At 40.0% G+C, this 27,732-nt stretch overlaps 1 protein-coding gene across 4 annotated transcripts in view; it reads right to left on the bottom strand.

Moving 5' to 3' along the window:
* Positions 1-27,732, bottom strand: part of TMTC2 (transmembrane O-mannosyltransferase targeting cadherins 2) — a 394,840-nt gene that overhangs the window by 238,624 nt on the left and 128,484 nt on the right. For 3 of the 4 annotated variants that reach the window (XM_072724507.1, XM_025992193.2, XM_072724506.1), the window contains exon 2: positions 2,035-2,605. The exons of the other annotated variant lie outside the window; for it this stretch is intronic. In XM_072724507.1, the coding sequence (XP_072580608.1) occupies positions 2,035-2,605 (571 nt within the window). The remainder of the gene's footprint in view (positions 1-2,034; positions 2,606-27,732) is intronic. 4 annotated transcript variants of the gene reach the window in all.

Raw genomic sequence — 27,732 nt, 5'->3', positions numbered from 1 at the left:
TGCTGGTGACATTTCTCATTTTCTTAAGCAGGATGCTGAGCTACATTTTAATTCCGAATAAACAAAGAATACTTTCTTATTAGGGGTATGTCCCAAAGATTGTATGGGACACAGTTATAATAAGGTTCTCTCTTAGCAACTCCGTCCTTGAAAATACACCTAAGTGTATTTAGTTCCCTAAGGAACTAAACATTTCTTAGAAAGGAACTTCAGAAGGTCCCAAAAGCAAGTCTGGAATTGATCTATCGAAATCATTTCCTTATTCATGAGACAGTAAAATGGAAATTCTGTAGGATATCCAACCACATAGTTTATCAATGCACGGTCTTGAAACACCGAGCATCTGCATCCTCAAGCAGGTCTCTCTCCCCACAGGACAAGGACCATGATTTATGTGTATTCCTATCTATTATTTCCAGTAAAACAAGAAACCTTGCTATTGTTGTTGATACAGTTTTAAAACAAAAGATCAGAGATTTCTCTCCCTAAATCTCTCTGAAAGAATAATTAAAATTGATTTGAAGTTAAGAGTTTGGCTTTCAAACCATGTTGTTTTTAGGCATCTAACTCGACCTAACCAGTTTTCTTTTTTTTTTTTTTTTTTTTAAGATTTTATTTATTTGACAGAGACAGAGCGTGAGCACAAGCAGGGGGAGCAGCAGGCAGAGGGAGAATGAGAAGCAGGCTCCCCACTGAACAGGGAGCCTGATGTGGGACTTGATTCCAGGACCCAAGCCAAACGCAGACACTAAACCGACCCATGCAGGCGCCCCCTAGAGTTCTCCTTTAAAGTTTCAGCATAAAAAATAAATAAATAAAGTTTCAGCATATAACTGAAATCACAGCACTTTGAGCACTAGATACTTGAGTTCTGACTCAAAGGCTATGCTTTCTTGGAGAACAGAAGCATAGCAGTGATTACCCTACCAACTAAGTGAAAAAAAGAAAAAAAACAGTCATTTAAAAATAATAATAATAATAAGCATGTCTATTTCCCACCATTTTTTCTTTACTTCAATTTCTTCCCAATTTGATTTTAAATAAAATTGAGAAGTGAGGGCAGGGGTGGGCAGGGAGAGAAAAGCCCAAGCTAGAAAAATTGATGGCTTTTTTGATCAGGGTAACTATCCAAAACCAATAATTCCTCACTTAAAGTGTCCAAAAGGAAGGAGAAACTGGCCTGCAACATGACCAAGATTTGCAACACTGGTGGAGTTCCCCCCTTAGACTAAAGGCAAAGCATGGGGTAGGGGGGTTATTATGAATGAGAGAGAGTGGGGAAAACAGGAAGGAGGGGGTTTCTCAACATACCTTTGCCCAACGCCCTCCCCCAACACACTAGCCAAAAAACTGGTGCTCTTCAGGTCTATGGGATCTAAAAGCGCTTCTGTGACCTTCAAACAACATTGCATTTGAAACCACTCGGGATACAGAAGAGGAAATATTGAGCCCTGAGGCAAAGGTCTTAATTGGCCTCAGGGCAAAACTTATAATAACCTCTTTCTGTTTTGACTCTTCTATTCTTATTCACTACAAGGAAAAGGTGAAGATGATTCATTGTTGAGGAATCCCAGTCCCCAGTCCACTGCAGAGAAGGGTTGCTTTCCAAAGTCAGATCAGGAAAAGCACTATTCACAAGGGCAGAGGATTTCCCCTCCACAGAGTCATGCATCTGGCTCTATTATCCGCTCTGACATTTTTGCAAATACACTTTATAGGCGATTTGCCAGATTACAGAGCGTTTGGGCCGAAATAACGAATAAAAAAAATAACCAATAAAGGTGCATAACCTTTGCAGGCAAAACTGTCCTTCTCCCCCCTTTGAAAATAAGGTAAGAAACCCAAGAAATAAAACAATCGGTGTGTGAGTAGGGAAAGGTCAGGAGGGATGCTTTGCCTTATAGAAGATCAAAATGGAATTTCTTCTCGATTTCTCTTTGAAGAGGAACACGTTTGCTTTTTTAAATGGGGCAGAAGGAGCAGGCCGGGGGGCTGCTCGGTAAAGCCGGTGCCCAGGTGCCAAGAGTCACTTACTTTGCAGATGGCAGGTAAGATCTGCTTCACTTTCAGCCTGTGAAAGACAAAGACATCATAAACTGCGGACACGGCCAGCACGGTCACCCCCTGCTCCTTCCACAGCATGCTGCATCCTGCGCAGAGGCCTGTCCCCAGGAACCAGCCCCACGTCCTGGCTGAGGAGCCTCTGGTAGAGCAGTGCTTAATGTAGCAAAGCAAGGACAGGAGGAAGAAGAGGCTGGCCCCGACGTCGGCCCGACCCACAATTCCTGCCACGGCCTCCGTGTGGATGGGGTGAGAGGCGAACAGCAGGCCAGCCATGAAGGTCCAACATCCGTCCCCAAGGAGTGTCTTCGAGAAGCTCGTGAAGACCCCGGTGACGGCCGCGTGCAGCAGGACATTGACCAGGTGGTAGCTCCAGGGATCCAGGCCCCCGACGGCATGGTTCAGGCGGAAAGAAAGCGTGCAGAGCGGCCGGTAGGACTTGTGGCTGCCGCTGTGGGTTAGAAGAGTCCCCCAGAAATCATTGTAGAAAATGTGCGTCCACGGAGTTTCTGGGAGAAGGTCCTGGTTCGTCTTGATAGCACGGCTAAAAAACAAAATTTTTTTTTTTTAAGAGAAAAAAAACAAAAACAAAATCGAACATAAACTACAGAAAGAAAACAAAAAAGAAAAAATAAATAGTTGACCCCTGACCTACCTGAGGGTTAGGGGTGTCGACCCTTATGCAGTTGGAAATCCAAATATAACTGGACTCCCCAAAGCCTAACTAACAGTCTACGGTTCACAGAAGCCTCACCGACAACATGAATGGTAGATTAATGTATATTTTATTTGTTGTGTTGTATACCACATTCTTAGCATAAGGTAAGCTAGAGCAATGTTAAGAAAAATCACAAGGAAGAGAAAATGCCTTTATAGCGCCGTTATTTGTTGAAAAAAAAAAAAAAACTATGTATAAGTGGACCCATGCAATTCAAACCTGTGTTGTTCAAGGGTCAACTGGACGTGACATTGCTAAGACACTGCCTTTCCGGAAGCCGTTGTCCTGTGTATGATGGGATTCCAGGTTAATGCAAATGGGCCTTATGGAAGGCTTTCCATATAGATTGAATTCCGATCCTCCCCCTAATGCTTACCAACACTACAATGAGGGCTGTATTTCTTCTCAAAATCTGTTTGTTTGAATGCAAATGCATTTGAAGAATAATGCAGTTTCTTTCAGACTTACTGCAGCAATTGTCAAACTGCCCTAAAAATCATGTGCTACACCAGCTAAAAATGCAGATGACAGGCAACAGGTTGATGTGAGTTCTGAGAATCTGCATTTTCTAAAAGGCACAGCCCAAGTGATACTATTGATCACGTGGTGCAAGAGATCTGCTTAGAGGCAGCAGGGCTCCCTCCTAGAAATGAACTTTGGATAGACTATCTGGGCCCAGAGCAAAGCTTCCCATACATATAAATCACTGGGCGTGGGGATTGTTAACAGGCAGGTGCTGTCAGTAGGTCTGGGGAGGAGCCAGAGATACCACAGCTCTAACAAGCTCCCAGGTGATGCTGATGCTACTGGTCCTTGGCCACACTCTGCATAGCAAGGGAGAGCTGGAGAGGCCAGAAAGAATGTCTCTCCCCCCATCCAAATGTTTCCCTTTCCCCTTCATTCTAGAAAACTTCAGCCGTTCCCTCCCTGAATTCTTACAGGATTTACAATCATCTCTACCAAGTGCCTTGTGCCCTGCTCTTGAGAATTAGTAATTCAAAAAAAAAAAAAAAAAACCAAACAAACAAACAAAAAAAAGAATTAGTAGTTCCAGGTTTGCATGTCTGGTATCTCCAAACAGACTTCAAGGAAGAATAACCTAGCATTTGCTGAGAGCTTGCTTTCTACCCAGGACTATAATAGTCTCCTTAGCTTTATCTTCTTTAATCCTTAAATGACAAAGTAGATATTATCTACATCTCTCAAGTAAGCAAATTATGGTTGAGAACCAATAATGATTTCCAAAATCACACAGTTGGCAATAGCAGGGCACAGTCCCCTGGCTCGTGCTATTTCCACTCTGTTGGGATTCCCAAAATGTGATCTACAAAGCACTGCAAGTGTATGAGAAGATACACAGGCAAACCTTGTAAAAATGTTCATGGTTATATTTATTTTAATGCATATTTGAAAGGAAATTTAATTATCAAATCAAAGCTGGATTTCATAGATGTTTGCTCAGAATGAAGCTGTTAAAAATTAAAAAGTCAATGTAGAGACAAATATTAAGGAATCAACAGGGCTAGGATATGTGGACAAGGCACAAATGTTGGCATGGAATCATTCAGCGTGGTGGGTCCCTGCTCTCTGCCATTAAACCTTCCAGAGAACAGGGTGACATCTTGACTATTTTGTTCCCTTAGGCCATCTCTGTATTTACAGAACACATGTGTCAGAAGGACAGAGAAATGGCATAGTCAAGACACCTACTCCATAAAGGGAAATCTTGCCTACTCTGATATCAGGGCTTTGGAAGGGGTGTGGGCATCTGTGTAGCTGGAGAGTATATGACAAAAAGCTGTTTGATGACTTTTACCTCTAGCTGTTCCACTAGTTTAGCCTTTGACTGTGAGGCAGGTATGGTTAAGGAAATTTCGATCTGAATATGACCAAAATCCAGGATAGAAAAGCCCTGGACTGAGAGGAAACATGCCTGAATCACAGCTCTGTAATTTACCTGAGTGTCTTCCAAAATAAGAAAATGCAACAGATTAAGAAACCTATCCAAGGTGACACAGCCAGGAGAAATAATAGTATTCCAGTTGGATAAAGTGATGGGGCAATACTGGTTTCTATCTGCTTCTCTAAATTGCTTCCCAATTAACCTCTCTGAGCTTCGGTTTCTATGAGGATAATAGTTGTTTTCTTTTTTCAAAGATTGATTTTATTTATTTGAGAGAGAGAGCGTGCTCACATGCACACAAGTAGAGGGGTAGAGGTACAAGGAGGGGGAGGGGGAGAGGGAGACTCCCCACTGAGTGGGGATCCCTATGTGGGCTCAATCCCAGGACCCCAGGATCCTGATCTGAGCCAAAATCAGACAGTTCACCAACTGAGTCACCCAGGCACCCCTGTGACAATAATTTTACCTTGAAAGCTGTTAACAAACACTTGTAATTGTTCATTTATCTTCTTTGTAGAAAAGCAAAGAACGCTGTCTTGCCAATACAAGAGTGTTCTGGAGACCTAGTACAAATGACATCTAAGCTCTGTGAGCTGCTGTTGTTATTATTCAAAAAGACTGGGGTACAGTGTTCAAAAACTATCTTATTAAAATCACCTTGCTGGGGCAGCTTGGGTGGCTCAGCGGTTGAGCGCTGCCTTCAGCCCAGGGCATGATCCTGAAGACCCAGGATCAAGTCCCGCGTCAGACTCCCTGCATGGAGCCTGCTTCTCCCTCTCTCTCTCTCTCTCTCTCTCTGTTTCTCTCATGAATAAATAAATAAGATCTTTAAAAAAATAAAATAAAATAAAATCACCTTGACTCACGGTCTCTGAAATTCGATGCAATTAGGGGTTAGAAATTAAAACCTATCAACAGCAGTTGATGACTCTTTTTTTTTTGAGCCAAACATCATGCTAGTCCTTCCAAATAAATTATCTACTCGCAAGAACTAGTTGACTCTTCTAGATGCTCAATAAAAAGGCTAAAGTTCTATTAAAATCATGTCTTTAAAAATATTCAACATGAAAAAAAAAAAATTCAACATGGCAGAGATAGCTGTTCCCCTCTGTCTGTTCTCCCCTTTCCCAGAATCACAGATCTTTACTTTTCAGCTGGGTATGAGGTCACCTGGAAAAAAAGACTTCATTTCCTATCTTCCCTTGCTGCTAAATACAGTCTTGTGACTAATTTTTGACCAGTGGAACACAAACAGAATGCTATGTGCTACTTCTAGAAAGTGTCCTTTAAATAAAAATAATAATAAATAAATAAAATAAAAAAAAAGCAAGCTTAGCATTCTTCTCTCCCTCCATGACTCTCCCTCGTTCTTGCTGAAGCACAGATGTAACAGCTGGAGTTCCAGCAGCCGTGTTGGCCCATAAGGAATCCTTAGGAATGGAAGTCACACCCAGCAGAGAACAGCAGTAAGACTGAAGAAAATTGGGTCCCTATTACGGTAGACCGTACCAGCCCTAAGCTAACCTCCTGATTTTGTATGAGAAATAAATCACTATTTTGTTTCAACTGTTGGATTTTGGGTGTCAGGTAATAGCAGCTGAACCTAGTCATCAGTGAAATCCTCCATTAACAGAAGACCCACTATATCACCATGGTTTGATTTTCCATATTTATTTTTATTTTTACAAGTCTCCGTGTATCGACTGTGTATTAAACGAATTTCCATATAAATTGGCTTTTAAAATATTAGAAACAGATGTTACTCTGGATCCATTAAATTAAAACACCCTGCTTTGACATTCATCAAGAGTCTAACCCAGAAGTAACTGCTTAAGACTTGATGGGTTATAATTAAAATTTAAAAGAAATATGAAAAACTGCCAAACAGTGTTGTCAGAAAGAGCTGATTTCAAGCAATTCAGAATGAAAAGCCAACTGGCCTCTACTAACCATTAACCGAGATAGTGATGTGAATTTCTCTAATATCAATGCAGAAATGCACACACTATCATCGTCGGGGCAGTAGAAAGCTCGATAGAGAAGCATTTTGGGAGAAGGCTCTGCTAACACAATGAGGAAGGCTGGGGAGCATATTTTGTTCAGGACCATATCTCACCCTTTCACTGGCAGATCCAGAGAGGATAGAGAAGGCATGTTCCCCAAACCAGGATTTCTACATGCTATTAGTTCAGCATCCTAATCGACTCTGCAAAGACTTTCTCAGGAAAAAAGCACGCCTACTCTTAAAAAGCTATACAAAGTCGCCTGAACTTCTTATACTTATGGCAATGAATCTAGTAATCTGTAGCAGCCAGCAAGCTATACATCTCATTGTCACAAAACAAGGGCTTCAAAACAAAGAATTAACAAATCTCATAATTATACCAGGAGAGAAAACTTCGATGAGCCGCAGCCCTAAATTTATACCGTCAAAAAACAACTTAGAGGGCAGTTTACTGGAACAAAAGTGGAAGAGCAAAGGAACATCTTACCCATGTGCAAAACACATTACACTAAGGGAGACTTTAGCATGAGAAAATTCTGATGGGTGTTATCTGGTTAGGCAGGTTTTTATTTAACCGATGAATATTATGGCAAAAGAACATGAAATAAGACGAAATTGTGCTGGGCTTTAGTATATAAGTCATGTCACACATGCAAGTCAGTGATAAGGGATGCATTATGCATCCCTCACATCATATTATGAAAAATACGAGCCAAGAGGGCTTTAATAGAATCTAAATAATCTGCCGGCAAAATGAGAAGGTAGCCATTCAACACCGAGCATAACAGATTTTCAACCATTTGCATTTTCTTACAAGAGTCCAAAATGGAAAGAGTAAAACCTCTTCTGCTATTTCTCAGCTAATGAAAAACCTCAACTCCAAACAAAACTTCAGGCTGATATAATTCCTTAGGTTACTGCTTGTGAATTGGTGTTGAAAATTCAGGGAGACACTAAAGAATTAGGAAATTTTCCACTCTGGGAAAGGTGAAGAACATCGGAGCAGCAGATGTGAAAAAGAAACAACTGCAGGCAGATCTCTTCAGAGAAAACATGATTGACTGTCTTTTGAAGCCAAAAGATCCAGTCCCTCGAGTCTTCAAGGAGGTCTTAACCTGTTCCAGTCTTGTTCATTTGTGGCTCTTTGTTTTTGCTGCCTTATGATCTTTCCTTTTGGAAATGTTGACGAAGGCCAACACTATTATAAAACTGATGAATGGTGTGACACTGCTCTCCTAACTGTCCTTGGGTGTGTTTCTCTCCCTGCCATTTTTTCTGTCCATTGACCTTTTCAATCACAAACACCATAAATGATGACCATTAGTCCCTCAGAGCAGAAACAATGCTTCCCTTTTTCGAATGTCAAATGGCACACTCTTCCAAAGTGCTTTCAACTGTTCAACTGAAAGGTAAGTAAAGGCCAAACTTTTCATTAAAAAAAAAAAAAAAAGAAGAAGAAGAAGAAAAGAAAAGAAAAAATTCAACTGATGGGTTGAAATTTGTTCTACAAAAGAGTGAGGGAAAAGAATGGCCTTTGCTGCCCCTGCCCTGCTTCAGGGCCATCCAAGGACACCTGTCTCTGCCCCGAAGGTCAGTGAAATGCAGAAGGTAATAAAATTGACTCCAGAGCCAATGAAACTAGAATCTTAAGGTGACCTCAGTTTTCTCATCTGTAAAATAAGGATAACTGTGCTTGCCCTATGGGATCATTAGGAGGAGTAAATTAGTAAGCAAAAAGTAAATTGTTCTACGTAATATAACACGTATATGTAACATAATAAATGTAATAGGTTAGCTGCTCTCGTTGTTAGTATTATTACCTTCAACACCAAATAAGTGGTGCTACCCATCAGTGCAAGCACTGTGTGTACAGCCTTCAAAATCTATGGATCACGGTCATGAGCCTCTCACTTAAAATTCCACTAAGCTTTAATGACACTCTCAAGATAATAAGCATTTATGAAATGTCATCTTTCATGAGGTCATGTCACCACACATGAGGCTTCTGCATCTGCTCCTACCTTTTTGGCCACCTCTTTCTACCTCTCCTTGGCTAGCATCTCCTTCACATTCTGGAAGGTGGATGTTTATGTCCTGGTTCTGTTCCCTGACCTTCTTTCTCTCTACACTTTCCACCTCTATGGCCAATCACCTCCGACACTCCAACTCAAGAGCTGCCTTCTCCATCAATGCCTCCAACCTACGTGTTGCTCATGTTGCTCGTGAGCCTCCACCTCCAACTGCCCAGCTGATATCCAGACCTGAATGGAAGGAAGAGTAATGAAATCTTGGTTCCTTTACTGCCACCAGGAGGACTGACCAGCTTTGGCCAGCTGGCCTCCCTAAAGCTCAGCATCCTTACCTGTCATGGGAAGATAGTAACAATGCTTCTCAAAGCTGTTGTGTTGAAGATCAAACAAAGCAATGTTAACCCAAAATGTTTGAAAATTACAGAGCCTTGCGGCACCTTGGGTGACTCAGCTGGTTAAGCATCTGACTTCGGCTCAGGTCATGATCTTGGGGTCCTGGGACGGAGCCCCTTCATCAGGCTCAGCGTGGAGTGCAAAGTCTGCTTTTCTTTCTTTCTTTCTTTCTTTCTTTCTTTCTTTCTTTCTTTCTTTCTTTCTTCTTTTCTTTTCTTTTTTCTTTTCTTTTTTCTTTTCTTTTCTTTCTTTCTCGCTCTCTCTCCACAGCTCCTGCTCACTCTCTTTCTCTCTAATAAATAAAATCTATTTAAAAAAATTAGAGTCTTGTGTAACGGATACTTGCTGTTATTTGGAGTCCCTTCTGCCCCTACTTAAAAGTGTCCTGGGTTTTGGCTTTTTGTGGGTTTTCTTCAAGAACAGCCGACATTTACTCTCAGTCCATATGGTTAGGGTGAGGCTGCCCTTACCTCCTGATGAAAGATCATCAGATTATTTGACCGATTAGTGTACTCTAATCGCCCATCCTCATTCCTGGCTGTAACGACTGATTTAGCAGGAAGCCAGGTCAATCAGAGTCAAATACAGCCCCGACACTCTACTGAGAAAGAACATCTTTTAAGAATGAGATGAAATCCAAGGGCTGCTTAAGAATTCCCTGAAGACACAGCCTGCCTAAGAACGAAGCCAACACCAAAGAACCCAAATCTAGGAGACAAAGAGGCCATTCCTACTGCAGCTGGATCCTGTCATGCCTGCAGCTGGCACTCTTAAATAAACCAATAAATGCCCCTTACTCATAAGTTAATTTTAATGGCCATTCTGACATCTACAACCAAAAAAGTGCTAAACAAAACTGCACACTGGAAGTATCAATACTGTTAGTTGTCTTTTTAGTATCTTTAGCTTAGTAAGATTGAATCTATGTCATTTTCCTCACAATCCATCCCCTTTTTCATACAAGCCCTTTATTAAAATACCGTTATCCCTCCAACACTGTCATCAAGGTTGTGCATGCATGAGGGTTCCTTCTCTCTTTGCTCCTACATCCATTTTAAAATTGGTTAAGGATATTTTAACACTATTCTGAACCTCAGAGAAAATCCAACTCGCAAGTTTCTGTTGAATCTGCCTCTTACTCTGTGCTAGTCTCATTCGGGCTTTTATTATTTCCTGCCCGCACTGCTTAGCATGCTTACTAAAACTGCTTGTTCACTTTCCTCTCCTTCGTTAGGCTTAAGTCCCCTCATGGAAGGAATTATGCTCTATGTTTCCTCCCAGTGCCAAACGCATAATAGGTTCACAATAAATATTTGCTAAACTGAAGTAAATAGTCATCCCTGACTGCTTTCTCTCCCTCTTTGATCTACGATACACTTGCTGCAGAGACAGAAACTTCCTGAAATGGAACCCAACACTACTACTCTGCTCCATAAAAATCCCTCATCATGCCCTATTTCTTACCATAATAAACACCCTTCACAGCCCAGCATTCATAACCATCCCCATTATGCCTCTAGGCCAATCTCCCATTCCTTCTCCATAGGCATCTTAATGTCATCCAAACTTCCCAGACTCTAGGCCTTTGCTCAAACCATTTCTTTCCTTCTTCTGTCCGACTGTTCTTCTTCTTCATCCAGTTATATCTGTCCAAATATGCTTCAGTCCTCCATGATCATTTGTGATGCCACAGTCTCCCCAAAGTCTTTCCTAGCTATTGTTGCAAATATGCTTGATTTTGACACTGAGTAGAGACACATTCTCATTAATCACATTGACTTCTTGCTATAATTAATAGGGATCCTAAATGGGATGATATGTGGAAGACATTTCGAAAGTTGTAGGAGGAAAAAATGCATTAAAAATGGGGCACAGGTAATTCTAAAATTCCCTCTTCCATCCCCTACTGAAATCACCACCCCCACAAAAAAGGAATTTTGTCACAAGAAAATTAGTTACTAAAAAAAAAAAAAAAAAAGGAAATCATTTACTTATTCATATATTCATTTACTCAGTGATGGACTAGACATTGTACAGGGCATTGCAGACAGCAGGGTGAGCAAAACAGATTCATCAACTTTGCAAAACAGCTTAGTAGAGGAGGCAAATAGGTGTACAATTTCACTATAGTATGAAAATACTCCTCCAATATGAAATCCTGATTGCTAAAGGAGAAGAGAACAAACTCCCAATAGTCTTAGAAGACCCAAAGCTGGGGTACCTGGGTGGCTCAGGTCATGATCCGGGAGCCTGGGATTGAGCCCTGTACGGGGGTCCCTATTCAGTGGGAGTCTGGGAGCCTGGGATTGACCCCCTGTATGGGGGTCCCTATTCAGCGGGAATCTGCTTCTCCCTCTCCCTCTTCCCCTGGCTTGTGCTCTCTCATGCTCTCGCCCTCTCTCAGGTCGGAATAAATAAAATCTTTAGAAAAGCAATAACAACAACAAACAACACAGGTCCACCTCCCTGAGAAAAGCATGTCTACATACATGGAAGGAGTTATGTGAAGGAGTAAGAGGATATTGCCAGGCTGAAGGTCAGTATTTGCAAAGATCATGAGTCAGACAGGAGGTGGTAAGTTTGGGGTCTGAAAAAATACAATCGGTTAGTTTGCTAGAGTGAACAAAGTTTGAAGGATGGAATCACTGGCATTACTCTGTCTTGTACTACTGATCTTCGTGAGATGTACGGGAATTTGGCTGGATATCAATCTCCCTAATGCTCTTTGGATTTGATGCAGTCATTGTCTTGGTAAAACTTGCTTTATTTATTTCCCCAACCATTGTTAGCTTTTAAGAAATAGAAAAGCATCTAATTTATCTTTTGGAGCCTAGCACACAGTAGGCATTCCATGTGTTTCTGATGAACTGAATTCCAACTAGAAATGATTGGGATTGATAAACTGCACTGACCTTTTAGAAAAATTCTTTGGAAAATTCTTCATTGTTTTACGTATATAAGAAATTATCACTTTCATCTAAAAGTAGTTCACTCACTCTGGGCACTAACCTCTGCTCATTCAATGATAATTAACTGTGAAAAAACCATCAGGTTAATTGGCTTACCCAAATGTCTTTGGCATCCATTTGCCACTTAACCTATAATCCCTTCATTAGAGTCCCTCTTTAGGGATAAGCCATTATATTTAGAAAGCTCCAGTTAATATGTAAATACTTGTCTAACAGGAGAGGGGAATGAGAAACACCATAACATTGAGAGCCTGTCTCAGTTTGGAGATAAGCAATGTATTTCAGATTCCTTGAGGAACTTAGGGTAAGGCAAATAAATCTCAGTGTCTGGGTGCTGGACTAGTGGGAGCAGTGTTAGGTTGCAAGGTCCCAGGAGAAATAGTTTTGGGATGAATTTATCATCATACCACATGTAACACATTACTACACTTGCTTGTTTCTATCTTGATCTCCCCCTACTAGACTAAAATCCTTCCATGGCAGAGATGATGGCTTCCTAAACAACTGGCACTTAAAAAAAAAAAAAAAAAATTTTTTTTTTTGAATTGCCACCCTGTAGATGTTGAATGAAAAGAGGCTGCTGGGAGTAATAAAAGGCCTGTTGTCAGACATCCAAGGGACAGGGCCCTCGAGTAATTGCTTGCTTTGTGCAAAGTAAGTCTAAGAATGCTCAGCCTTGTTACTAAAGGAACATTCTTCGTGGACCCTTCTTCCATGCCTTTGGGAGTTTTTCCTATGAGCAATAAAGGAGCTTTATGAACTTCATCTAACATAGCAATGCTCCCCTGCCCCGCCCCCAATGCCCTCCCCTCAAAAAAATAAAAAGAAAAGGAAAGGAAAAAAAAAAAAGAAAAGTAAGTTTCTATTTCAAACTAGTCCCAACTGCAAGTGACCTACGCCCAGAGCTGCTAGACATTCACTCTCCTAGACTTTCCTCAGATGAGGTGGCTTCTTCCCCAACCAAGTCCAAAGTTTGCCCAGATACCTGTTTCTGTTATGGGCAGAAACTGTGGAAAAGGAAACTTGGTTCAATATTTTTCAAGTATCTATGATTCCTCAGATAAATCAAAACTGTCATTTTCAGAATTCCTACGGGAAATATCCAAGAAAAAAAAGTGTAAGTGATCCTGAAAAGCTAATTAATAATCCATTTGGAAGAAAGATGTTCATTTCCAAATTAAATGGTCAGTTGCCTAAACATGTTTTTTAAAGTATTTATATGGAAAGCACTTTACGAGATTAGAGCAAAAACTAACAGCTTGAGAGTATCAGGAAAACCACACTCCAAGCATTTCACTTCACTGATTAAAAGAATCCTCTACCTTAACATTAGCTTCTTAACACCTTAAAATATTTGGAGTACCTTGCAATTCGCATGATGAAAATATTAATATTTTTCTACATAATTGTTCACTGTATTCATATAGTGCCATCCTGACATAATAAAATATTATAGTCACAACTCACCTCCTCCACACTGTACTAAATTCAATCAGAGTCTCAACTTTAAAGCTTAAAGAAAATATCCTGATTCCACTTTTTTAAGTCTTGAAATTAGTACCAGAAGGGTTATTATGAAGGTTTTTTGCTCCAAAAAGTTAATTCAAGTATATGAGCCACTTTAGTACACTACATTATATCATTTATGAATTTCAGTCAGTTTCATAGGCTTTCATAAATTAGGTCTATAAAAAGATGATTAAAAATATTTTTGGCATTTAATAGATCACACACTGTTTCCCTTACACTGGAGTCTTGAGCAGTAGTGATATGTTCTTTTTTTAATTATTATTATTTTTTTAAGATTTATTTATTTGTTTATTCATGAAAGACAAAGAGAGAGAGGCAGAGACACAGGCAGAGGGAGAAGCATGTTTTGGAGTCCAATGGGAGACTCGATCCCAGGACCCCAGGATCACACCCTGGGCTGAAGGCAAGTGCTAAAGCACTGAGCCACCCAGGGATCCCCCCCAGTAGTGATATGTTTTGAAGGATAACTGGTTTCTTTTTAATTTTTTTATTTACAGAAAACAACAAATGTTTGACTAGAATAAGTATCAGAGAATAGATTTTCATGACATTCAAAGCTTTCAACAATGAATGGGCTCTGGGGCTCCTGGGTGGCTCAGTCGGTGAAGCATCTGCCTTCACCTCAGGTCATGATCCTGGGGTCCTGGGATTGAGCCCCATGTGCTGGCCTCCCTGCTCAGTGGGGGTCTGCCTCTCGCTCTTCTCCCTCTGTACTCTTGCTCTCTCTCTCTCTCAATCTCTCTCTCTCTCTCTCTCTCTCTCTCAAGTAAATGGAAGAAGAGGAAGAGGAAGAGGAAGAAGAAGCAGAAGCAGAAGCAGCAGTTCCACTGGTTCCCGATTCCAAGAGAAAAAATACATGTATAACCACAAAGAGTTCAAGAACACCAATTTTGTGCATGGTCTTGTTTTTTGTGCTTTTACAGAATAGAAGATGCAATCTTTGTCCTTAAGGATTAGATTATCCAAATGCACTCTAAAAAGGTAGGAATGGCAAGCTGAGAATACATCTCTTCAGTTAAAACACTTATCTTTTACATAAAGAGTACTTTACAATTTCAGAAATTTCAGACCAGATATACTAAGTGCTGGTAGTTTCTCCCAATTACGCAAATACAATTCTTAAAAAAAAAAAAAAAAAAAAAAAGAGTCACAACCTCAAGGAGAAGTTATAACCTCCACTTAGGTAAACAAGAAAAGTACTTTCTGACTATGACCCCTGCTTGTGCCCCCACTGAGAGCGCACAGCCTGAGTACTGACAAACCATAGGAATCAGTGACAAAAATTTAAACCAAGAAACTGACTCTAAGAAAACAGGTGATGGGGGAGGACATTTGTACTGCCCTGTCCAGACGTCTGGCTTAGCTGTTAGCCTAACTCCCGGCTTCTCCAAATCAAGTCTTAAACCAAATCACCTTTCTTTATCCACGCTTCTCCGGCAGCCAAAGAGAATAGCCAAGAAACTTCTTATGGGGAAATGTTTGCCATGATCCTTTGTCTCTTCCACTTAAAAATTTCCACATGTTAAAAAAAAAAAAAAAATTTCCACATGTTGCCATTGTATCCCTCACAGGTAGGCATAGGATAATACCACCTTGCATCTGTATCAGACTTTTACATTTTACAGAATGTGCTCATGTTCACAATTATCTTGGATCCTCGTCCCCACCCCATGAGTAAGCGGATGTGGGCAGATACGGGCCTGACAAGAGTCCCGCCTGACACAATGGCATCAGTACATTTCAGAGCCACCCACGCTGGAATGCAAATCTCAATTCCTCATTCCACCGCTCTCTCTCTGTTATGGGCTAAATGGTGCTCCCCGACCAAAAAAAAAAAAAAAAAAAAAATTCAGATGTTGAACCTCTAGCATGGGTACCATGGAATGTGACCGCCGTTGGAGAGAAGGCCTTTAAAAAGGTAATGAAGTTACAATGAGGCCAGTAGGGTGGGCCGGCCCTTATTGCAATCTAACCAGCGCCCTTATCAAAAAAGGACATTTAGACAGACATTGGGGACACTCATACAGAGGCAAAAAAGACCAGAGGAGCCCATGGAGAAAAGGTGGCCTTCTGCAAGCCAAGAGGCCTCAGGGGAATCCCAACCTGCCTACACCTTTGATCTCAGACTTTTCCCTTCTAGAACCATGAGGAGATAAATTTCTGTTGTTGAAGTCTTCTCATTTGTGGTATTTTGTTTCAGCAGCCTTTACAGAAGAACACATCTGACTCTCCCGGGGAGACCGTCATATGCAATTACATACACTCTCCTGTTTATCCGTCGGACTTTCCGGGAAACTAGATGGCACACAAAGGCTTATTTCTCCAATACCACGTCTGGTGCTGTGTTTTGATGACAGGGGTCGAACTGCTTTGTAAGTATAAATAGGACTTGAAGAGGTATCTCCTTCTTAGTCCTGCCAGGATTCGTCTATGCTCTCCACCAGAGGAGAAAAAATTCCCGACCATGCCCATGGGGCCCTCATGCTAACTACACACACATCATAGAGCACCAGGGCTGCTCCACATTTACACGGGGATTGACAAAGCTTGCAGAGCACCCCCGCCCCCCATCTCACTCTGTCCTCCCCACACTGCCACAAAACAGGGAAGCGAAGCTGGATGGGTTAAGTTAGAGAGCACATTCTTAACAAGAGGCAGAGGAAGACCTTGAACAGTGCTCTCCAAACTATTCCATTTAACCTTCAAAGCAGCCCTGTTCTTCCACATGTACCATAAATCTCCGACAAGAAGTGTTTCTAAGACAATTTGAAAGTAAAATCCTAGTCTATTATTGCATTTGGTCTGGAATCCATATATCTGCCCTCAAGACTCAATAAAGCCATAAAAAAATGCTTTTGTACCATATTCTTTTAATTTCTGCATTTCAAAACGAAAGTCTTCTTTTAACACGAAGGAGTCTTGGAAAACGTGAGTCAAAGGAAGGTGTTAGTTGTCTTCCAGTGACGGGTGAAAAAGGCAGCTTTATGAAAGCCAAAAACGAACCTATAATTTCATATTACAAAATATAATAGAAAACATATCCTGGCAGAAATTGTGCGGCCTGCATCCCTTTTCGGCTATAAAAGCTACACACACACATACATCTGAGAAAGATCAGACTTTGAACATATTGCAGCAACATACACACACAACATGGGAAGTTTCACCAGGGTTGCCTGCGATGACAGGATACACAGACATGCCTACAATAAAATCAGCCTCACAGTTAAATCAGAGAGTCTTTTTGGACACAAGAATATATGATCCCTGATGAAAAACAGATAGGCAAGGAGGAAAACACTCTAATTTAAAACTAACACAGAGGAGCCTACTCAAAGTACCCAAACATTTGGTCCACAAACCACCAGCAACTCTCTAATTTGTCATGGAAGGCAGAGAGATATTTCATCCAAGAATGGGGGGACAAGGAGATATTAAGGCCACCATTAAAATTTATTGACATCCAGTACACAGCACTTTCTAATACAGATGTCATTCAGTGACCAAACTTGAATAACCAAGAAATAAATTAAGGAAGCAAACAGGAAGCCCAGACACTTTTCGCTCTGGAGCTCTTTAAATTACAGGGCAGATGCTTAAAATACACATGCTAAATGTTAGATGAAAACTATCAGCTCTCTCAGATCTCATGCTATGAACAGACAAATTATGAAGCACCAACATGTCTCTTTGACAATCTTAAGCATGGTATATTTTACCCCTTTGCTGACTCCCAAATTGTCAAAAGCTGGAGCAACTGGATATTAAGAGTATCTTCTCTAGCACCCCCATCTATGCCTGCTAACTCAACCAACCTCCACAATGTTGGAAACTCCAACACCAGACCACAAGATCATTTTCATACACTCCTGACCATCACTGTATTCACTAGACATAATGTCTGACACACTGGCTATTGCCTATAAAAGATTTTTTTTTTTCAGTATGCAAGTAACCAGGCTAAAAAATTCACAAGGCATGAAATGAACAAGCAGAACAAAGTATAAGAATGGAGGATGGTATTCAATCAGAGGGAGCTAGGCACAACAGATCTAATTTTTTACTCCAAGTCAAATTGGAAAAATAAAAATTGAAAAAAAAAATCACATTCATCTCTTATCAAGAGAAACTCCTAAAATCCATGTCACATGCTGAACGCATACTCATATACCCTAGAGCCAGGCAATCTTGGTTCAAATTCTTCCTCTTAGACTTACTGGCTTAGTGGTTCAGTCTTCTCATTTGTAAACTACTGTTTCTGATTAAGATAAAATAAGAAAATGATTAAATAAGGAGGTTAACTATTCACACATAGTAGGTGACTTAAACAAATGACTGTTACTATAATGAATCACCACTCCTGCCTTTCTGGATTCCACAAAAGAGCACATTTTTTTTAAACATATTTTTCACTTAAGTAATCTCTACACCCAATGTGGGGCTCAAACTCACAACCCCGAGATCAAGAGTCACATGACTTTCCAACTGAGCCAGCCAGGTGCCCCAAAAGAGCACTTCTGTTTCCCCTGAAATGTTGCTCAATATCACTAACTACATCTAGTATTCAGCTCCTAGTGCCGTCTATCTTCTCTCTTAGCATATTCTCCAGGACCTGTCTTCCTCTCTCCCCTACTACAGTAATGTGAAATTGTGCCCATATTAATGAAAAGTTAAGCCATTAGCCAATTGAAGAACACAAGAATGATGTTCACAGTAGTGTAACTCATCGGGGAGGATGGATAATAGCAAAGTTAAGTGACGGGATCAACAAGCATAACAGAAAGAAGAGTCACAGGATTTATGTCACAGTGCACAACCTAATTAGGATATTCTGGGAAAGAGCTTCATTGGAAGAACAACAGTTGCATACCACCAACGAAGCCGGGCTTGACATTTCTTTTGGACTAAAGAACATCAGTTCTAACAAACCATCTGTAATGTGACCTGCAAACTATTTTTTTTAAGCTACCCTTATTTCTTCCTGCACAAAGGAGGAAAAGAATTACTCCAGGCATTTCCAATCACACACACATATCATTATGTTTTCAAAGACAGCGACTTCTAAAAAGCAGGACTATAGGTATCAAACTTCTTCTATCTTCGCTAATAAAAATAGAAGTCAACACAATATTTGAAAAATCCCCTCTTCACAGTCTTCATATAAGCCAATCCTATGCAGGTGGGCAGGACACAGGCTATAATTTAGGATGGCCTGGAATATAATCTAGAAGAGTTTATGACCAGAAATGTGATCACCTTGTGAAAAAGGGTAAAGTCACTCATTCTATCATGGTCGCTCCACTAACAGTAGATGGATTTTCACATTGAAAAACTAACATTAAAAGTTGCCTTGGTGAGGATAACAGAATAGGCATCCCCAAATGCTCTATTGGTCCTGTCTTCTAATGGTTTCTTTTCTGAGGGCGTCCTGGAGAGAAGTTCAATCTTTCTAATGGGAATATAACTGTACTGCAACTCTCCAAGGGCATTTAGCACTTTAAAAAGGAACTCCAAACTCTGCTGTCTTTAAAAGGCAGTGGGTCACTGGGAAAAGTCATTTCTCAAAGCTCTAGTGAACTGGCACTCTGCTTTTAGCCAGCCACAGAGATAGAGTGCATAGTCTCAGTAACAGAACTGCCTTTCTTTAATTTTTAATGCTTGTCCATCTCAGGGTTCCCAAGAGGAATCATAGCATCATACATGGCTTGGGCTGTGTATGGCTGTGTGTTTTGACAAAGCAGGTAGGAAAATCATCCATCAACTGTTCGTTTCAGATGAACATTCGATAAAGGTTACGAGAAATACAACATAAAAGCATCTTCCCATTCATCCCAAAAGGGGAAAAAAAATAATCATCTCATCATTGTCACCTCTCAGAAATTTAAGTGAAAATAAACCTCCTGGAGGAGAAGGCACATGTTTTTTATTTCCCATTCTGCAAGCGCACACAGGTACAAGCATGTTCAAATGGCAGTGAATTCGTCTGGAATGTGAAAGACCATGGGGTTCACACATATAAAGATCAACAGTTGTTTTAGAAATTAACTACACCACATCTTAAACTCCTACATAAGTTCTAAACTGATCCAGGTGTTATCATCAGGGTAGAAACAGATGCAGTGTGAGCATAGTAAACTGTGAATCCAGCTCCAACACTGCTTAATGGGCTCCACATGCTGAAAGCGATCATCGTGGTAGGAAGTGCACTCAACCAAAAGCTTAACTTTCAAACAAAACAAGAGTTTCATTATCTGCATTATGCTCACCAACAACTACACCGGGATTAACATTGTTTTTACACCACTTATGGTGCCTTAGTGATTTTGAGGGAGGGAAAGGATAGAAGGAGAATGATGCAACAAAGAACAAAGCTACGGTTGCCACAGGGTGATGACATCACGACACCAATGCTGTCACCACCACACAGTCAGCACTGGTTGCACCAGCCTATTTTATTCCGTGACTCCATCTGGATTCCCAGAGTGGCGAAAGGAGGTGAGAAGAAACGATGGAGAAGTTTATATAATAACCGTGATTACTTAATGTATGTCCAGAACTTTCTAGTTCTCAAAATATTTTTAGAGGTACCATGTGATGTCACAAATGCTCTTTCCCATCTTTTTAGTGAAGGAAAATAAAGACTGCCATCCAGGATCACATAGTGAGTGAGACACAGAATTATAGGGGAAAAAAAAAAAACAACCAACCCAGATCTTTGGACTGGTGTTCTAATGCTAGTTCTACTTTGTACTGTTCCCAACCCTGTTAGCTTTGTGCCGGAGAGGCCCTCTGCCCCCACTCCATTTATAATGTGTGTGTGTTTGGGGTAGGGGGGAGAGGGGGACTTGGGTATTCCAGAAGAAGAAGAAAGGAGCCTAACTGTGTGTTAGTCCATTCCCTCTGGCCCACACTATTTTGTTTGCAACTAACAGCACTGACTAAATGGTCTAAATGATGCTAAATTAGTACAACATACTGGAAAGCTGTCTGGAGCGGAAGGGATTTCACCAAGGAGTGTTCCGCATTTATTGAGTTTTCTATTGACCACAAAGCCTTACAGCCTTTAAATAACAACCTCAAAAACAGGGAATTAAAATAATGCCAAACAATTTTTTTTTTTACAGTTTTTCCACTTCCAGAATTCGACTCTGATGAAAACTGAATTTTTTTTAACTCTACTGAGAAGTCATCACTGTATATTTCTTGAGTCATTTAATTTTTAAATCCATCCTCTTTTCCTGAGCTTCAGCCTTAGTACATATTTTGCATGAAGCAGACCTCAGTTGATGGGTAACCTCGAGGCAAGCCAAGTTCCAGTGTAACTCGTATGAAAAATAAAGCTGCTGTTATGACAAGCAGGCAACATATGTCCAAATCACATCTCAAGGGGAAGACTTGAGAAGAGGTATTAGAGTTTTTGTCAGAAAAATCCTTCTGGAGGGGCGCCTGGGTGGCTCAATCGGTTACGTGTCTGCCTTTCAGCTCAGGTCATGATCTCAGCATCGTAGGATCAAGCCCTGCTTATTGGGGAGCCTGCTTCTTCTGCTTCTCCCTCTCCCTCCGCTCCTCCTCTCTGCTCATAGATCTCGCTCTCTCTGACTCTCTCTCAAATAAATAAATAAAATCTTTAAAACAGAAACAAACAAAAAAGATCCTTCTGGAAACTGGGCCTCTATATTTTTAATTTAACATAGTCTTAATTTTGTCCTTTTTGACCAATGTATCTACATATACATATTAAAAATTACGTGAATTAGAGGATAAAGAGAAATATGATAGCAGAATGGCAGTATGAAACTTTGAGATTAGTGTGAGAGAACAAAACACAAACTTCTCACCCTTCTTGTCTCACAAATAATTAGAGGGACGGAGGCAGGCCAAATGGTTTTGCTTCTTCTGTGTTATGTTGGTACTTAACCATTATAGGAACTATTGCTGAATAATCTTAATTATTGGAAAAAAGGGGTGAATTATTAGTTTGGTGTCTATCAGTTTCCTATTGTTACTATAATGAATTACCATATGCTTGGTGGCAAAAAAAAAAAAAAAAAAACACACAAATTTATCATCTTACAATTCTGAAGGTCTTAAGTGCATATGGGTTTTTTTCATCAAGTATTAGCAAGATTGTGCTCCTTCTGGAGGCACCAGAAAAGAAGCCAGTTCCCTGCCTTTTCTAGCTGAGAGAGGTCATTCTTTGACTTGACCCTTTTTCTCCATCTTCAAAGCCAGCAATTAATTACATCACTCAACCTCTGCCTCCATGGTCTCTTTGATTCTGACTCTCCCGCCTCATTAGAACCCTTGTGATTACACAAAGTCCACTCAGATAATCTAGGATACTCTCTCCCCTTAAAATAACTTTAACCACATCTTCCAAGTCCCATCTTCCATGAGAGATAGCATATTTACCAGGTGCTGAGGATTAGGACGTGAATACCTTTGGACCTCTTACGCTGCCTACCATAGCGTCCCACTTAGCTAGGCTTCACCAAGTACATTAATAAGGTTACCAGAATCATTTCCTCACTAAAATACACAAGTACTCATGTCCATAGGCACGCAGAAGTAAGGGTCAACAGTTCATACGTGCATACAAATGAATAAAAACTACCATCATTTATTTTCTACTAAATTACCAAAGGAAAACATGATGCAAAAGACTAGAGTACCACATAGATAAGAGTAAGTGAAGAATAACTTAATGTGAAGAAGAGAAGGTCCTGAAGCTTTTCCTGATTTGAAGGAGAGTACAATTTTCATAGCAGAGCTCCATGTAGCCCTCATCACTCAAAACTTCCTCTAAAATCTCTCCCGTACCTCAAATACAATCTTGAGAATTAGAACTTATAATTAAGGTCAGTGGTCAGCTTAGTGGCTCTGGATTTCATGCATGTTATTTTATACCCAAAGGTGATATTCAAAATATTAGTAACTAATACAGACTGGGTAGTGATCTCAGTACCAGAGCAAGGTTGTACAGGGCCGCTGCTACGTTCAGCATTTAAATTTAGGTAGCTGGACCTTGGGGAGCCCAGGTGATCTCAGGTGAGGGCACAGGATGGTCAAGGGAGAAGGGAGTCTCTAAAGAGGAGGAAGCAATAGCTCTTTACCACCCGCAATAGTCCAACCAGTGAGAAACTGGTTAAGTATTTGTGCCCCCACAGAATTCATACAGGGGGCCAATTACTGCTCCAGTGAGTATGCATCACATTCCTAATCAGGGAAATAAAGTAAGATTAAGAAAAATGCCTAATTTGGAGAAAAAAAAAAAAGAGAGAGTGTTGATACCATTCTAAGCAAGGAAGAACATTTTCATTAGCAGAGTGCAATATCCAAATAGATCTTGACAGAATGGAATGACCAACTGAAGTAAACAAAGTTAAGTTTAATAGGGATAAGGATTAGATCCTAAGACCTAAAATTAGGTCCAAAAACTGCAGGATGGGAAGATGTGAGTCAGCAACATATGCATGGAAAAATACTTGGGAGAATTTAGAAGAAAGTAAGACTCAATGAGTCAGTATGATGTAGCCAAAAAAAAAAAAAAAAAAAGAAAGAAAAGAAAAAGAAAAAATTCAAATGCAAACATATATTGCATCAGACTGCAATAAAAACAAATACATAATCAAAAACCTGCAGTGTTTAGGATAAGCATCTAATAAACTTGAAACGTATCCTCAGTATCATTATGTATTATAGGTACATAATATCATTATCACTATATCCATAGTAGTAATAGAAATGATGATGCTTACTACTTTATGTGATAAGCTCTCTAAAATAATTCTAATGTACCATCCACTTCATTTATATATTCATTTTCAGAATAAGTAACTAAATTATCCAGTCACCTAAGTTCAGGGAACCATTTGGGAAGATACTTTAAAACTAGAAAGCATTCCAACAAGCAACCAACATGACATGGGGATCCCAGAGCCATGTCACTTTGAGGACTGTCAAAGAAAGCGGCTTATTTATCCAGTAAAAAGTGATTTAGAGGAGAAACAATAATAAATTTCCTCAAATTATTGAAATTGCATCACAAGAAAGAAGGATTAGACTTGTTCTATACTTATCATAAAGACAGACTGAGATCATGGAATTACTAACAGCTGGATGATGAGCTATACAGAAGAACTTTAACTATTACATTCATCTAGTGAAGGAACATGCCACCTCAGGGGGTAGTGATTCTCCATCACTGGAAACCCAAAAACAGGATAGATGGTCATGATAAAATAGGAGAGGAAGGCTACACTACATAAATTTCGAGAACACTCCAAATCTTAGGGTTCAATGATTCTTAAAAAAAAAAAAAAAAAAAAAAAACGGATTCAATGATTCTTTATCTAGACGCTCATAATCCAGGGTTTCCCACATCATGATATTAGTCATGTAGTATTTTTTTTTGCCACACACGTACTCACTGTACTACTAATTTACCTCATATCTACCTTTAAACTGCCTCAGTTTTGTTTTCCTTATTACATTTTGCCTTGTTTTTAGCAATAGCGTCAATGGACTATCTTCCATGCTAATTATGTTTTCAATAATAACTCTTAAAGTAAATATTAAAATATTTATGTGTACACCCCTTAAAGATTTATGTATGTATGTATGTACTGAGAGAGAGAAAGAGAGCAAGAGAGCTCGCATGCAAGCAGCAGGAGAGGTAAAGGGAGAAACAGAAAGAGGATACCAAGCAAGCTCTGCACTGAGCACAGAGAATGACACGGGGCTCAATCTCATGACCCTGAAGACCATGACCTGAGCTGAAATCAAGAGTAGGACACTTTACCGCCTAAGCCACCAGGTGCTCCTATGTGTACACCCCTGAAAATAAGTAGCCCACATGCCACACTTTAAGTACACTGTTTTAACTTTTTTTTTTTTTTTTTACAGAAGTATATCACATTTTTTAATTCGATATTTTTCCTCTAATCTCTAAGCTTTGCAAATCGCCTTTAAGAGACCTGGTAGGTAATGATTGTATTTTGGTATAGTTCTGGTATTGTTGCTGTGTTTGTTTGTTTTGTTTAAGAGAGGATGGTAAAACAACATTTTGCAGGCCTCCTACTTACTTGGCTGTATTTGCCTCACGTTTTGGAAACCAATTATTCATATAATGGGGAACAGCCTTAAGTGTCAAGATAGAGCGCTGGTTAAAATTAACGTTTCTTAAAGTTGAGCTCAAAAATCTTGAATACATTATTGAATTTGTCAATATTCCAATTAGCTTACAGATTAACAGCTGTATATTTGGCATATTTGTTTGGGAATCTCCATTTTCCTTACAGAGTTTTTTGGCAATTTACCATACATTTGAGAGTAAGACAAACTGAATGAATAAAGAGGTATTTTGGGGAAAAGAAATAGATGTGCCTAATTGCCTCTCTTCCACAACTTCCTCAAGAAAGGATTTCAACAAAGAGCAAAGTCTTCTCAGAGCCCAAACGACCAAAATTCTAAAACACAGAAGCTTTTAGTTGACTTTTAGTCGACAGTGCTTTGTAGCCTGACTAGTAATTTTGAATATATCTGCCATAACTTGAAACAAGGCTCTTAACATATGACCAAGCTTCAGACAGGGATTCAAGGCTGGCTTTAGCACCTACTTTAGTTGATAAATGTTTGTCCAGCTGGTTTTATTGGTTTATTATGCCACGGTGAAACAAAACATTTTCCATCTTGCTACCTTAAAAAAATAAACAACTCTGTCATTAAAAGACACTCTAGAAAATATGGCAACATTATATGTTCTACTCCATAAAGTTTATTGACATGTTGAAATGAAGACAAAAATGCATAGAGAGGAGAAAATCCTCCACTGAAAGAAGGCGGCCAGGTCTAGCTATAATTAGAGAGAATTTGTGTTCAACTGAAGCTATCTTGGAGAGTCCTTGGATAGCACTAAATCTCTTGGAGGGGGCCTTGACCACAGCCCAAACTTTACATTCAATTTCCATGGTGGGTGGAAGCAGCAGGGAACTGGGGCTGCTAATCTGGAACTAAAACATTTGCTTTTCTTGGGAAAAGACTGCTCTATTACATCTTCTGTCCTCTGTCCCTCTTTCCTCCTTTTAAAGAAAATTGTTTCATTTCTTTGGCTGACAAATTAAGTTAAAGCTATAATTCCGAGAATTTTAAAACTTTCTGCTCAGATTCAAAAGCTGCTTTGAATTAGTAGCTGCCGCTGGCATGCAATTTATTTGTAGTGAAGACTTACGCCTTTCAGTAGACTTTTTTTTTTGGGGGGGGGGGAGTGGGTGGGAAGAGGGCACTGAGCCTTACAATTCGTAAGACTTTAGTAAAACTTCGCCAGCATTTTGCAAAAGAAATCTTGCTGGGATCATAGAAGGTATAGCCCAGGTACTGACGTAGGACAAATGATCACTCAGGACAAGACAGAGAGAGGTACCCTAAAACCCCTTACTAAGATAACAACTGTGATATAAATAACTGATGAGATGGTCCACAGTAGTACATTATTTATTCAGCCTGAAAATTTGTAATACAAGTTCCACTTATAAAGGAATTGCACACATAATTAACAACAGCAACTGTTTCTTAAATAAAATGTACATCAAGTTTGGTCATGGTAAGGACACGGGGGAAAATGAAGCAGGTTTAAGAAGAAATTTTGCTACATAACCACTTGCTTGCAAAGTTATATTTTCATATATATTTTTTTCTCTTTAACTTCACAGTCAAATGAATTCAGCTAGGTGGTCAGTGTAAGAAAATAAAGACAATGATCATGTTTAGTTCCATGAAAAGGAGTAAACTAGCCTGGTCATCCAGTCTCAGAAGCTCACCCAGACCCTCAGGTCACTTCAAAGGGATAATGGTGGGGTACTTCCCAGATGCAAGATCCAATACAATCCATTTCCTCCCGGTTGCAAAGGCAACACTGAGCCTGTATCCATTTTAGTCTAGTGCTGGCCTAATAACAGTGAGGGATGTAAGAGGACTTCTGTAAACATGAGAGACTCCTAACTCTGGGAGATGAACAAGGGGTGGTGGAAAGGGAGGTGGGCGGGGGTTGGGGTGACTGGGTGACGGGCACTGAGGGGGGCACTTGACGGGATGAGCACTGGGTAATATGCTCTATGTTGGCAAACTGAACTCCAAAAATAAAAATAAAAATAAAAATAAAAATAAAAATAGGACTTCTGTAGTCTCAAAAACTTTTCTTAACACATCTTTCAACCTCACCAAAAGTCCCTAGTGCAATCCTTTAGGAGATTCACAGTGCTGATTACATTCTTTGAGTGTATACAGCATGAGCACTGGAGCAGAAATCAAGGGCTTGGAATTCAGGGGTCAGTACTGCTACACCTGTGTGAACATCTGCTTCCTCATCTGGGAAGAATTAAGAGCTTGAGACCAATCATCTTCAGCTCCCTTTCAGTTCATTAAAAATAGCAGTAATACATAAAAAAATAAGCAAAACTATGAAAATTTCTCATTTAACATTTCAGTAAAAGCACATCACCAATAAAGAGTTTCACCTGAAGGTAAAGATCACTCACAAATCCAAACCTCTTCAAATAATTGTGACAACCCCATCCCCCTTTACTAAAAATACATCTACTCAACAAACATTTATTAGGCACCTACCATCTGCCAGGCCCTGTACTATGAGAGGTCTTAGCTCAGGCTCTGCTGAAGGAGACTCTTCTGGAAAGTATTTTCTCATCATGGAAAACCATGCCTCATCCCTTCCCAGTCCCACTGCGGTGACTTCCTATGAGCATGTCTGAGATCTATGGAGCTACAGCCACCTCACCAAAAGGAAAGAAACTGCTGACAAATGAGGATGGACAGACCCAAGTCCCTAGTATCATGGGTAAGTCACCAAACCAATCCTGAGACCACCTTTCTCCAGAACTCTTATTAAACAAACAAGAAATAACCATATTACAGTTTAAGTCACTTTTAATCAGCTATTATTTGGCCCCTAAGTCAAAACAAGTGATCATATCCTTATTTATCTGCTTGAGACCTCACTCACACATTATCACTCACCATTCAGAACTTCTAACAAATATTCAATTTTTGCATTATTTATGTCAACTGAGCTTTTCTTTTAGAAACAAAAGGTATAGGGATGCCTGGGT

Source organism: Vulpes vulpes, chromosome 10, assembly GCF_048418805.1.
Source record: "Vulpes vulpes isolate BD-2025 chromosome 10, VulVul3, whole genome shotgun sequence".
In the NCBI taxonomy this organism is placed as follows: domain Eukaryota; kingdom Metazoa; phylum Chordata; class Mammalia; order Carnivora; family Canidae; genus Vulpes; species Vulpes vulpes.
The sequence above is the reverse complement of the archived record's forward strand: the minus strand, read 5'-3'. Positions and strand labels throughout refer to the sequence as shown.